Here is a 14,388-nt window from a genome sequence, read left to right as displayed (position 1 = left end):
TTAAGTATTTCTCACAGAAAAGGATTGCAGTAACACGTTTTGCTATACACATGTTTATTCCCTTTGTGTGTATTGGAAACTAAACCAAAAAAGGGACGAAAAAAGCAAATTGTATATAATGTCACACCAAACTCCAAAAATGGGCTGGACAAAATTATTGGCACCCTTAACTTAGTATTTGGTTGCACACCCTTTGGAAAAAATAACTGAAATCAGTTGCTTCCTATAACCATCAATAGGCTTCTTACACCTCTCAGCCGGAATGTTGGACCACTCTTCCTTTGCAAACTGCTCCAGGTCTCTCTTATTGGAAGGCGCCTTTTTCCAACAGCAATTTTAAGATCTCTCCACAGGTGTTCAATGGGATTTAGATCTGGACTCATTGCTGCCACTTCAGAACTCTCCAGCGCTTTGTTGCCATTCATTTCTGGGTGCTTTTTGACATATGTTTGGGGTCATTGTCCTGCTGGAAGACCCAAGATCTCAGACACAAACCCAACTTTCTGACACTGGGCTGTACAGTGTGACCCAAAATCCATTGGTAATCCTCAGATTTCATGATGCCTTGTACACATTCAAGGCACCCAGTGCCAGAGGCAGCAAAACAACACCAAAAAATCATTGAGACTCCACCATATTTCACTGTAGGTACTGTGTTATTTTCTTTGTAGGCCTCATTCAGTTTTTGGTAAACAGTAGAATTATGGGCTTTACAAAAAAGCTTTATCTTGGTCTCATCTGTCCACAAGATGTTTTCCCAGAAGGATTTTGGCTTACTCAAGTTCTTTTGGCAAAATGTGGTCTTGCTTTTTTATGTCTCTGTGTCAGCAGTGGGGTCCTCCTGGGTCTCCTGCTATAGCGTTTCATTTCATTTAAATATCGATGGATAGTTTGCGCTGACACTGAAGGTCCCTAAAACAGCAGGACAGCTTGAATATCTTTGGAACTTGTTTGGGGCTGCTTATCCACCATCCGGACTATCCTGCATTGACAACTTTCATCAATTTTTCTCTTCCGTCCATGCCCAGGGAGATTAGCTACAGTGCCATGGGTTGCAAACTTCTTGATAATGTTGTGCACTGTGGACAAAGGCAAATCTAGATCTCTGGAGATGGACTTGTAAACTTGAGATTGTTGATATTTTTCCACAGTTTGGGTTCTGAAGTCCTCAGACAGTTCTTTTCGCCTCTTTCTGTTGTCCATGCTTAGTGTGACACAGACACACAATGCAAAGACTAAGTGAACTTCTCTCCTTTTTATCTGCTTTCAGGTGTGATTTTTATATTGCCCACACCTGTTACTTGCCCCCGGTGAGTTTAAAGGAGCATCACATGCTTGAAAAAAATCTTATTTTTCCACAATTTTGAAAGGGTCCCAATAATTTTGTCCAGCCCATTTTGGCGTTTGGTGTGACATTATGTCCAATTTGCTTTTTTTCCGCCCATTTTTTGTTTAGTTCCAATACACACAAAGGGAATAAACATGTATATAGCAAAACATGTGTTACTGCAATCCTTTTCTGTGAGAAATACTTCATTTTCTAGAAAAATTTCAGGGGTGTCACCATTTACGGCCATGACTGTAGAGCTCAAAATATCCTTAATATAGCTACACAGTTAAATTAGTTTGATAATCTACCTTTATGTATTAAGCTGAGAATAGAAGAAAAAAGAGACCAAAGGAGGCGTCTCGTGTGTTACCAATAAAACAATTGGCAGTGTTGAGACGGGCGCCGTCACTAGGTGAGAGTCGCCCTTAGATAATGGCCGCTCACCTTGAACAAATTAAAAATTTGCATATGAACCAACCCAGTGGGTTTTCCAGAGTGAAGAGGAGGAACAGCTGTTAGGCCCCGGTCCCAGGAGAAGGAGTAATCCAGTCCTGATGGAAGATGGAAGGACACGTTGCCATGCAGGAGCGTCCATGTGACCGGGCCAAGCCAATCACGGCCAGGGGGGGGCTGATGCAGACGTCTGCGCTCCTGTCACTGGTATGTAGACAGTCGCCGATCGCACAGATGTTATGCTGTAGGGACCGGGCAGCATGTAGCTTTCCGCAAGGACCTGGCAGCAAGCAGCTGCGCAATATGGAACGGGCAGTGCTTGTGGGGCAAAACCAGTATTCTAGAGGTCATGATATTAGATAAAGGGGATCAAGTGAACGTATGATACAGTGTCAGCAGTGCTTTTGGTGTGCATCCAGAGAGTGAATGTAGTGATTCACTACCAGATGTGACATTGGTGTATTGGAGAGCACAGATGGAAAATAAATCATATACTATCATTCATAGGCATGGGTTGTAGACCAAACCCTACTAATAAGGGGGACAATTAGCTGGTAAAAAGAATAAAAAATAAATATAAAATGAAGGTATCATTAAAGGGAGTAGCCCACAATGAGAATATATGTGTATATATATATATATATATATATATATATATATATATATATATATATATACATTCATAAAGGTTATCTCACCATGAATAATAAATAATAAATGTATAGTATGTGGAAAACCATATAAATAGATATATATAAGGGTATAAAACCATATAAAATACATATATTGTATGGCCTGTCTGCAATACAGTGCCCAGGGGGTATAAAGGTATGTAATCATACAGGTAAAATACCAGTAGAGGTAGCGATCAGAGTAAAATAAAATTAATAGTAATAATGGTAAGATATGCAAAAATATACATATACGGTAGTCATAAAAGCGAGGAACAGTACAGATAAAATACCAGCAGAAATCATGGTCAGAGTATAAAAATAATGGTGAAATATCAGAGAGCTTATATAAAATCATAAAAAGGATAATAAAATCACAATCTGATCATAGTGTGTGTCTAGCTTGCATGCGTAGGTGGGAGGGAGGTGTATGAGAATGAATAAACACAAGCACATAGATGAATAAATAAATATTTTATTCATCTATGTGCTTGTGTTTATTCATTTAATTCTCATACACCTCCCTCCCGCCTATGCATGCAAGCTAGACACACACTATGATCAGATTGTGATTTTATTATCCTTTTTATGATTTTATATATGCTCTCTGATATTTCACCATTATTTTTATACTCTGACTATGATTTCTGCTGGTATTTTATCTGTACTGTTCCTCGCTATTATGACTATATGTATATTTTTGCATATCTTACCATTATTATTATTAATTTTATTTTACTCTGATCGCTACCTCTACTGGTATTTTACCTGTACGATTACATACCTTTATACCCCCTGGGCATTGTATTATGGACAGGCCATACAATCATATCATATGTATTTTATATGGTTTTATACCTTTATATTTATATGGTTTTCCACATACTATACATTTATTATTCATGCTGAGATAACCTTTATGAATGTGTATATATATATTCTCATTGTGGGCTACTCCCTTTGCTGATACCTTCATTTTATATTCCTTTTTTATTCTTTTTACCAGCTAATTGTCCCCCTTATTAGTAGGGTTTGGTCTACAACCCATGCCTATGAATGATAGTATATGATTTATTTTCCATCTGTGCTCTCCAATACACCAATGTCACATCTGGTAGTGAATCAGTACATTCACTCTCTGGATGCGCACCAAAAGCACTGCTGACACTGCATCATACGTTCACTTGATCCCCTTTATCTAATATCATGACCTCTAGAATACTGGTTTTGCCCCACAAGCACTGTCCGTTCCATATCGCGCAGATGCTTGCTGCCGGGTCCTTGCGGCAAGCTACATGCCGCCCGGTCCCTACAGCATGACATCTGTGCGATCGGCGACTGTCTACATACCAGTGACAGGAGCGCTGACGTCTGCATCCGCCCCCCCCCCCCCCCCCCCCGTCCGTGATTGGCTTGCCCCGGTCACATGGACGCTCCTGCATGGCAACGTGTCCCACTCCCTGACACCGGCTCCAGCGCAGTCAGCATCCTCCGCTGCGTTACAGCAGGATGTTGACATTTGGAGACCGGATTTCAGTGATTCTAAAGCAGCATCACATCGCTGCACGGTCTAAACTGCCTACACCATTATTTTATTTTATAGTCTATACGAATTTATGAGTAACTGACCTCTTATCACTTTTATATCTCTGTACTTGTATTATATCTGTATTTTGATTTATATACCTTATATGTATTTTGTGATGTCATCCTCTGGCTCCAACCCATTTTTGTATTGGCGCCAATTTTAAACATATTTATACCCTGCATGTACCTGCTTTGCCCAGACTGATCTGAGGAAGGTGGCTCCCCTGAAATGTGTCATACCTGTACTTTTATTATTTTATGTTCAATACACCATTCCGGTGTTTGAAAATACTCATGGCTTGGCTTTCACTTCTTACTGGAACCAGCAGCGCCATCATAAGGGTCACTTTTCTCCTTCCTGCACTGACTTTATATATTAAGGGGAGCTAAGTAAATGTATTATGAAGTTCACCTTCAAACACTGTGCAGTTTCCTCTAGAGATGGTAGAAGTCACTACACTTTTACTAAACTTTGCATACATGAGAGAATATAGAAAATGTAATTATCTTAACAGAGAAAATGCCTTTGTCTACTTAGAAAAACCTACAAAACTGACAATTCATGATACAAAAAAATTTACATCCAAAAATACAAGATATATGCAGAAAATACCGACAAGGACTCACCCCAAAAACTACCCACCCTTAAAATCCATAAACCCGAAAACACAAACAGACACATCGCAAGGATAACTGGAAAGAGTCGTCAATGTGCTACCATGCAGAGTTGTAACAATAGCAATGCTGTATATGAGAATCACCAGCTTTGTCTACTTATCAGGCTTCATTCCTACAACCGACAAAAAAAAAAAAAAAAAAAAAAAGCCAGCTTAAGGCTAGGTTTCCACTTGTTTTTCTGCCGCATGGCGTTTTTTTTTTAAAAAACGCTGCGGCCAGATGTTAGCTGCAAGTCAATAGCTAACTGCAAAATGCAAGATTCACTTGGTGTTTATCAGTTTGGCGTCTTTTTTTTTAATCCTTTTGCCGTTTTTGGGCTCCTTGGCAGTTTTTAAAAAATGACCTATTGTTGAGACTTTGGGCGTTTTTTCAGGAAAATCTTGGCGTTTTCCTCCCATAGAAGTCTAAGGGAGTGAAAAAAACGCCAAGAAAAACGCCATGTGGGTTTTATCTTTGGTGTTTTTGCTGGTGGTTTTTATTTTCTTTTAAACTTTAGCAATCCCAAAAAAGTGATGGAGATACCTTTTTTTATAAAAAAAAATTGTAGGATACCATTAAAAAATAATAATAAAAAAGATACAGTAGTGATGGAAAAAATTGTATTTAATCAAATGTATCTTTTTTGTAACCAAATTTTTATTAATTTTTAAACAGGGATCAATTTATGTGGGCCTGTAGGGCACTAAAAATGTAGTCAACAATAATAAAAATTTAGTGTTTGTCTTTCACTTTTTTAAAAACATTTTTTAGGTGGTACTACTACTCCAAGCATGGAACACACTGTTTTTTTATACCATTAAAAAATGAATAAAAAGTGATCAAAAAGTCCGATCAAAACAAAAATCATACCGATAAAAACTTCAGATCATGGCGCAAAAAATTAGTCCCCATACCGCCCTGTACGTGGAAAAATAAAAAAGTTATAGGGGTCAGAAGATGACATTTTTAAACGCATAAATTTTCCTGCATGTAGTTATGATTTTTTCCAGAAGTGCGACAAAATCAAACCTATATAAGTAGAGTATCCGTATAACCGTATGGACCTACAGAATAATGATAAGGTGTAATTTTTACCGAAATATGCACTGCGTAGAAACGGAAGCCCCCAAAAGTTACAAAATGGCGTTTTTTCTTCGATTTTGTCGCACAATGATTTTTTTTTCCGTTTCGCCGTGCATTTTTTGGTAAAATGACTAATATCACTGCAAAGTAGAATTGGCGATGCAAAAAATAACACATAATATGGATTTTTAGGTGGAAAATTGAAAGGGTTATGATTTTTAAAAGGTAAGGAGGAAAAAACGAAAGTGCAAAAACTGAAAAACCCTGAGTCCTTAAGGGGTTAAAAACACTCCCCCACAGCCTTTGTTAACCATTTTATCAAAAGAAAAAAAATCCAGTTCATCCGCCATAATCGATCGAATCCACCATAATCCTCTGCATACACGGATCTGAAACGAGAAGAAAAGAAAACACAAACAATTGGTTGGGACATTTTTGGTGCTGTCCGCTTGGGAGAGTGCCCATAATGCAATGTCTACCTAAACAGGGAGCCTCCAATTGGTGCAAAACTACAACTCCCAGCATGCCCAGACAGCCTTTGGCTGTCTGTGCATTCTGGGATTTGTAGTTTAGCAACAGCTGGAGTCTCCCTGTCTGGGAAGAAACTGGCAGAAGGGTCTGATCACATTATACAAAACGGACAATGTGAACAGAGCTTCAGACCCTTACCAACCTGGCTCCGGTCTGTAGCTCCGCCCCCTACTAACATCATCACTAGGGGGCGGAGGTACCCAGCCGGGACAGGAGCAAGGGAGGTAAGTGGACGTCGGCTTCTGTATACAGTATACACAGCTATCTATAGATAGCTGTATATTCTGTATAACGCCCAAAGGGGCTATAGGAGCAAGGAGTCTTGTCTGTCTGGTGATGGGATTCCCGGCTCCTGCATACTATACACGGGTACACTATGCCCCCCCTGTATACTATACAGCCCAGGGAGGTGAGTAGTGATGCTATACATCCCTCCTCATCTCCTTACACTCTGTGGACCGGGCGCTCAGCATCCAACCCACTGAGTGGTACCTGAAAACTGCAACAGGGGACAAAACTGGCTGTTTCCAAACTCCAGGAAAAACACCAGAGAAACTGCCAAAACGCAGGAAAAAGCTGTGGCAGTTTTTCTGGTGTTTTTCCTGGCGTTTTTTTAGGTGTTAAACTTAAACTAAGTGGAAACTTAGCCTAAGTCCATTTTCAACGAAAAACAAATCTCACTGAAACATCAGATTATATGCTATTCTGCCTATAGAAGTTTATGAAGGGCTAAAGAGAGACAGACATGGCTGCAGCTTGTGTTATATCTCAACCCAGTACTGTCTTATATTGTTCAGTGCTACTCTATAATATCCTCCATGCTGCTGTGCTATAAATATATATTCTTTTGTGTTTCCAGTGTATTGGAGACATGACAGCTAGCTTCCACCCACTAGCTCAGAAACAGCTGAAAATTAGAGATGAAGCCTGCAGAAGGAAAAACTGCTGTAAGATACCATATACAAGTTCTGTAATGGCCAGAAATAAGGCGTCTTCTCATTTCAACTATATATTAATGCAGAAGATGTGGAGCTCTGTATCAGAAAAATAGAGCTTTAGCAGCTATAAAAATATGAATCTGCACAGACCAGTGGACATATTTAGATTAAAACAGAGCATAAACCTCACTTTGAATATTGTAAATAAAAAAGGTTTTATGCTAGCTATTTATGACAAACTGTCACATAAATGGATATGAATGTTTTACAGTATTATCTACATAGAGAATATAACAAGTAAAAGGTCACCCCATTAACTGGCCAAACAAAGCAAAAAGGTCCATATCAATAATTTTGCCTTGTGTTCTTACTATCAAACTTTTTTGTTCATCAGGTGACTGCTGGTTTTTGGCTGCTATTGCTTGTTTAACCCTTAATGAAAAATTACTATTTCGAGTAATTCCTCCGGACCAGAATTTCACAGAAAACTATGCTGGGATTTTCCATTTTCAGGTAAAAAGAAGATAGATAGTTATATTTTAATGTAGAATATATGTGTAGCTAAAGAACTAATACATCTAAATGCTCAATTCCCTATGGGAGGCCCACCCAGATCTGTGTTCCCACTTATTGTGATTTTAAAGTCTCAAGGACCTAGGAGTATGTTGTCCATCCTTTACACGCATCTTATTCAGGCCAAGATCTCACGTTCCCAATTGCTGGCTATACAATATTGGCAGTCGTATATTCCCAGCCTTACGGGGGATGACTGGGAGGAGATCCTATCTTCCCACATGCTAGTATCCCCGGTTGCCAATAATAAACTTATTCAATTGAACATCATTCATTACTGTTATTTCACTCCCACCAGATTATTTAGAATGGGTCGATCTGACTCGGATGCATGTCACCGTTGTGGTGCTGCTAGAGCTGATTTTTGGCATCTCCTTTGGGCGTGCATTCAAATTGCGGCTTTTTGGACCGAAGTCCAGCGACTTCTTACCACTCTTGTACAACCTTCCCCCCCCAATTGTTCCTTTGGTATGCCTTTTTGGTGTACTGAATGAAGAAGTGTGGACACATCATGTTCGCACATTTCTACGGAAACTCTGTTCTCGGCCAGAAAGGCGATTTCTCTCAAATGGATAGACCCACGACCACCTACACTGTCCCAAAGGCGTGCGCTTGTTAATGCAGTCATTCCCTTTTCCCATCTTGTCTATAAAAACAGGATATGTCTGGGTAAATTCCTCTCAGTGTGGGGTACCCAGTGCTCCCCTCCTCTCACACAATGCACTTATTCTATGGCCATTCCTCGTGTCCCCTAATTGTGATATCTACTGATGATTTTTTTTTATCTTTGTTTCTCATCCCTTCTAATGTTTCATCCCCCCTCTTGTCAGTGCCTGTCCATTGTTAGTCTTATAAGTCTTTTTGTTATTATATACCTATCATTCAGGGTGGTGTATGCTCCGATTTTAGAACCTGCTGATGCTTGATGCTAGGTGGCAGTTAAATAACCATTGATATTGTGTTTTATGTTATTTAACTGGTTTGTTAGCTAGACATTGAGTTGGCCCCTGTGGTGAGAGGTTTCCAAACCTGTCGTTTTCATGCTGTAACATTACTTATGCCAATACGTGCCTCAGCACCTTTTGTAATGTACTTGTTCTCAAGTTCTGTACGAGGCCATACGGCTAAGTGTTGTTTACTTTTCAATAAAACGAATTTTGGAGGAAAAGCTTTGATGACAGAGAGGAGAGTCAGGATATTTTGCTATATAATACATGTGTCCTCCACGTTGCTGTGTTATGGCAGAATGTTTGACCTCTTCATCCTTTGTTGTCCAGTTTTGGCGCTATGGAGATTGGGTGGACGTGGTAATCGACGATTGCTTGCCGACATTTAACAACCAGTTAGTCTTCACCAAGTCTTCTCAGCGGAATGAATTCTGGAGTGCACTCCTGGAGAAAGCCTATGCCAAGTAAGGTCCTGACAGTTCTTACTGATTTTAGGATCAATTCTTCTATACAAGAATATATACTTAATAACGTCTATGAAAATGCCCTCTGTAGATTTTCACATAGAGATCATTTGTATAACCAGCTGGTTTAGCTGGTCTTCCCTCCATCATAAGAATATTTTACATTTTATTTCATGTGATGCGGTATTTATTTTGAATGTTTTTAGTTCACTATATGAATTTAAAAGCCTAAGGTTGTGGTTTACACACATGGGGAGATTTATCAAAACCTGTGCAGAGGCAAAGTTGCCCAGTTACCCATAGTAACCAATCAGATCGCTTCTTTCATTTCACAGAGGCCTTGTTAAAAATGAAATAAGAAATCTGATTGGTTGCTTTGGGAAACTGGGCAACTTTTTCTCTGCACAGGTTTTGATAAATCTCCCCCACAGTGTTTTGGACAGTATTTTTTTTTTTTTTACAAAACCAGGAGTGGATCCGACACAGAGAAAAACTATAATAGGAAGATTTGCACCTGCATTTTGGTCCCACTCCTTGATTTGGTAAAAATATTAGGGCTGATTTACTAAGAGTGGGGTGTAATTCTCTTAGTGAATTTTTACCCGTATTTTTCCACGATATTTACAAATTTTTCCCTACGTTTTGCTTTTTTTGTTTACAATTCTTCTGATCTTTCGGGTTTTCTAGAGCTGAAATCCACCACATTTTATGTGGAAACCTTTGTGAATATGTAGGGAACACGACCCTTTTGTCAGGGCCCAGACAGACGCTCCAAATTTTTGGGTTTTCCAGAAAAGTGGAGAGTTGGTGGGATTTATTGGAATTTCTGGGTGTAAAATCTGGCGCACAAAGCATGCACCAAAATTCAGCAAAACCCGATTAAAAAATGTTGAAAACACAATAGTAAATAACCACCATTGTGTGTGAACCCAACCAAACTTTCTTGTGAATGGAAGTCACACAGTGCCTTGCAAGTAATATTTACTATATAATAATGATGATGTATGAGCCTAATGCTCTATCTGTATAAGTTTATCATTAGGATCTATCCATAAGCTGCACTTTACACTTCCCTTTTCATAATGTTGAGCTTTAAAGATCCCTGGTGATATTGGGGCACGTCTTTATCTCTTTGCGTCTTGTTTTTTGAGGTTACATGGATCCTACGAGGCTCTCAAGGGCGGAAACACCACAGAGGCTATGGAAGACTTTACCGGGGGAGTGACCGAATTTTATGAGATAAAAGATGCTCCAAAAGACATGTTCAAAATCATGAAAAAAGCCTTTGAGAGGGGGTCCCTCATCGGATGCTCAATAGATGTAAGTGTAAGGAATCCACTCAACATAATTAGTAAGACTAAAATCCAGTCCAACCTATTATCTTATGGCAGCGTTTTCCAACCAGGGTGCCTCGAGGCTGTCCGGGCATGCTGGGAGTTGTAGTTTTGCAACAACTGGAGGCATCCTGGTGGGGAAACACTTTGTCCTATGGTGTTGATCTACAGAAAGGCATACAGAAACAGGCACCAAAACATCCTAGGGAATAATTTATAAATCCCTGGATTCTAGATTAGTATCCCGTTTTCAGACATATAGTAACTGTAGCTTATAATAATAACATTTATTTTTCAAGAAAGGCATCCATGTCCTTCCCGAACTTGTTCAATGAATCAACTATCACAACATTAGAGAGTTATGGCAGAGACGTCTCACTGCTTTTACAGTAAAGAATCTCAAGTCTTTGATGATGGGGAAACTTTCCTTTAGTCATAGAGAATGCCCCCTTGTCATGGTTACAGGCCTAGGTGATCACGGTCCTTTCATCTATCTGTACATTATAATCAGATCCCGTCTGAGTAGCCTCATACATCATAAGCTAATATGGCTCTGCAGTTCACGCATTCCCTTGGTCGTCCTCCTCGGTACCCTCTCCATTTCAGCCATGTCCTCCTTATATACAGTGATTTGTATACAGGTAAAATTATGTTCTTGGCATGAGCCTCTTTTGATGTATCTCATGATTTTCGTAGCCTTGGCAGCCACTGGTCAATACATTTTAGTTTACTATTCACAAATATCCTCAAGTCCTTAGCAGTTTTACCCAGTATTTTACTATATAGCACATGATTGTACATTATTTTTCCTTAGCCCAAGTTTATAATTTAAAGGGTACCTCTCATCAAAAAAACTTTTGATATATTATAGATTAATGTATGCAGAATAACTTTACAATTGCATGTTATTAAAAAATATGCTTCTTTCTATTTAATTTTCCACTTTGAAGAAATGACCACTAGGGGTCTCCCTACCAGTCCTGTCAGCAAGCATTTCAGACTCATGCTGGAGTCCTAAACACTACGAGCTGCCAGTCTGCTTTGTTCACAAAGGAGAACACTCAGAGCTGCCAGCCTGCTTTGTTCACAGCCTGTTTGGCTGTGAACAAAGCAGGCTGGCAGCTCTGAGTGTTTAGGACTCCAGCATGAGTCAGAAATGCTTGCTGACAGGACTGATCGGGAAAAATACAATAGAAAGAAGCATATTTTTCATTAACATGCTATTGGAAAGTTATTCAACATTCATTAATCTAAAATATATCAAAAGTTTATTTGATGAGAGGTACCCTTTAACATTTATCTACATTAAACTTCATGTGCCATTTCTCAACTTCCCCGGATGTCTTCTTTTATTAGTGTGACATCATGGATTTTCTTAAGGCGCCCTGTATGATCTATAGATATTGAAAATTCTACTCTGTAATGTTTACACAAGGTCACAAATAATTGTATTTAATTAAGTTGCTGTTTGTAGGGTATAGGATAATACCGGGTGTCAGGCGCGATCCACTGCAAGGAGCTTGAAACAAGGTATTATCCTATACCCTACAAATACCTACTAATGGGGAATCAAAGAGGAAATAAGTTATTTAATTAAATAAAATAAAAGTATAGCTTTGTGGTCGACACAGCTATTTTCATGCAGAGAGATGGAGTGCGGTGCGGGAGTCCCAGTGGTTGGATCCCTCGCAATCTGACACTAATCCCCTTTTCTTAGGATAGGGGATACATTTTTCTATCACCGGGTACCGCTCTAATGTCCATATAGGAGAATCAAGAACACTAATGACTGCTAATTCCATTATGAAGGGGAAGGATTACTGGTTCACTGAAGGATGTGGCATATAAGGAAACAGACCATAATAATAATAAAACTAAAAACCATTGTGTAGTCGACAATGCCAAGTTATGTTACACACATTGCAAAGGATCTAGGGATAAAAAAGAAAAATACTCTATAGCAGTGGTCTTCAACCTGCGGACCTCCAGATGTTGCAAGACTACAACTCCCAGCATGCCCGGACAGCCAACGGCTGTCCGGGCATGCTGGGAATTGTAGTTTTGCAACATCTGGAGGTCCGCAGGTTGAAGACCACTGCTCTATAGTATAAAAGTTGTCTGGGAATGTTTCCTCACTGTTGCTGACTGTTCTGCTTTAGGTTCTCCCCTTTAAACCCCCATCACTTCACATTGCTGAGGGTTTATTTCTTCCTATACATGTTGGGGTAATAGATACTTTGCGCACTTTACTAATGTCCATACACAGTGATATGCTATAAAAATTTACACTTTTCCTTTCATTGTATCTTGATCCTGTGAATTCTTATTGTTTGGTGTCTCTGTGGATAGTCCTTCTACTACTTGAGGTGCTGAACCCTGAGTTAAAGGGGTACTCCCCTGGAAAACTCTTTTTTTTTTTTTTTTTTAATCAACTTGTGTCAGAAAGTTAAACAGATTTGTAAATGACTTCTATTAAAAAATCTTAATCCTTTCAGTACTTATTAGCTGCTGAATACTACAGAGGAAATGGTTTTCTTTTTGGAACACAGAGCTCTCTGCTGACATCATGACCACAGTGCTCTCTGCTGACATCTCTGTCCATTTAAAGAATTGTCCAGAGTAGGATGCTGCTGCTTTGGACAGTTCCTAAAATGGACAGAGATGTCAGCAGAGAGCACTGTGGTCATGAGTTTTTCACGGGAGTACCCCTTTAAACACCTCTGATTTTGGCAAGACCAGTCAACCATTTAATGTACATGGTAGTGTCTTGACTCCCCTCAAAGGGCAGATGTCTGGGGAAAGATTGATTTGCCTGTTAATGCTCAATATGCCCAGTTTTTTTGTTCTTGTGATCAGCCAGAGCCTGAGGTATTTAGCAGTGTTTTCTTGCACTCTCTTTTGAAAACATATTTTTGCTTAGTTTAGCCACATATAAGGGGTGAGTTGGAGCAATAACTTGGTTGAACGAATTGTCAACCAACAAAAGCTATGAAAAGTATATGGGCACCTTCTTCTGGAGCATACAGAACTGATGATGAGTACTGGTATGTTAAACGGGGTACTCCACACAATATGGGATATATTTGGGGGGGGGATCCGATCTCCTGTACAGGGGCTTTCTACTCACCTGTCCTTAGCGCGCTCCAACCCCCACCCTAGGAGATAGGCTTCAGTGAAGGCCCACTCACAAATCATAGGCTAAGCTGAGACTACCACAGTCATAGTCAGAATAATGAGTATAGACATGTATTAACATTGATCAACCATTACCTCTTTTTAGTTTGTCCATGAAGATCTGCCCGTCCATGATCTTTGAATAAGTTGTCCAGAAAAAAAAGAGACATTCAGGCTGGCAATTCTGTCTATGAGTTCTGCTTCGCCCCCTCACTCAGTGACCTTTTCTTGATGTGTGAAACTGCTGACCTACTGAAACCTGCAGTGTTCTAGAAAAGTCCAAGTGTATTATTAAATAAAAGGTTCTCAAGGCTGGACTGAGGTTGACGGGGTTCCCAATTCCACCTCTGCGATCCAGACCCTACCTAACCCTCTATCACAGCCACAAACAGGAGAGGTGGGCGCACTTCTAAATTGTCCTGTCCTCTAAAGTCTATGGGAGCTAAGGAGACAACTAAACAGCAACTCCATTAAACACACGTGTTCTCTCCTTCTAATCCATCCCTGAAGACTCTCGTCATAATAATATCTTTGCTTCCTTGTAGAATTAAAACCATTGTGTTGTGATGGATCTACTATTCCAAATAGTGACTGATGGACCCCATTGCTAAATTTGACAAAAACAATGACAGAACCATCATAAAAG

At 39.6% G+C, this 14,388-nt stretch overlaps 1 protein-coding gene across 2 annotated transcripts in view; it reads left to right on the top strand.

Annotated features, from left to right (window-relative positions):
* CAPN3 (calpain 3) overlaps positions 1 to 14,388 on the top strand; it is a 98,674-nt gene that overhangs the window by 29,163 nt on the left and 55,123 nt on the right. For both annotated transcript variants that reach the window (XM_056546786.1, XM_056546785.1), the window contains exons 3-5: positions 7,645 to 7,763; positions 9,101 to 9,234; positions 10,386 to 10,554. In XM_056546786.1, coding sequence (XP_056402761.1) covers positions 7,645 to 7,763; positions 9,101 to 9,234; positions 10,386 to 10,554 — 422 coding nt within the window. The remainder of the gene's footprint in view (positions 1 to 7,644; positions 7,764 to 9,100; positions 9,235 to 10,385; positions 10,555 to 14,388) is intronic.

This window comes from Hyla sarda, chromosome 11 (assembly GCF_029499605.1).
Source record: "Hyla sarda isolate aHylSar1 chromosome 11, aHylSar1.hap1, whole genome shotgun sequence".
Lineage (NCBI taxonomy): Eukaryota > Metazoa > Chordata > Amphibia > Anura > Hylidae > Hyla > Hyla sarda.
This window is presented reverse-complemented; position numbering and strand designations above follow the sequence as displayed.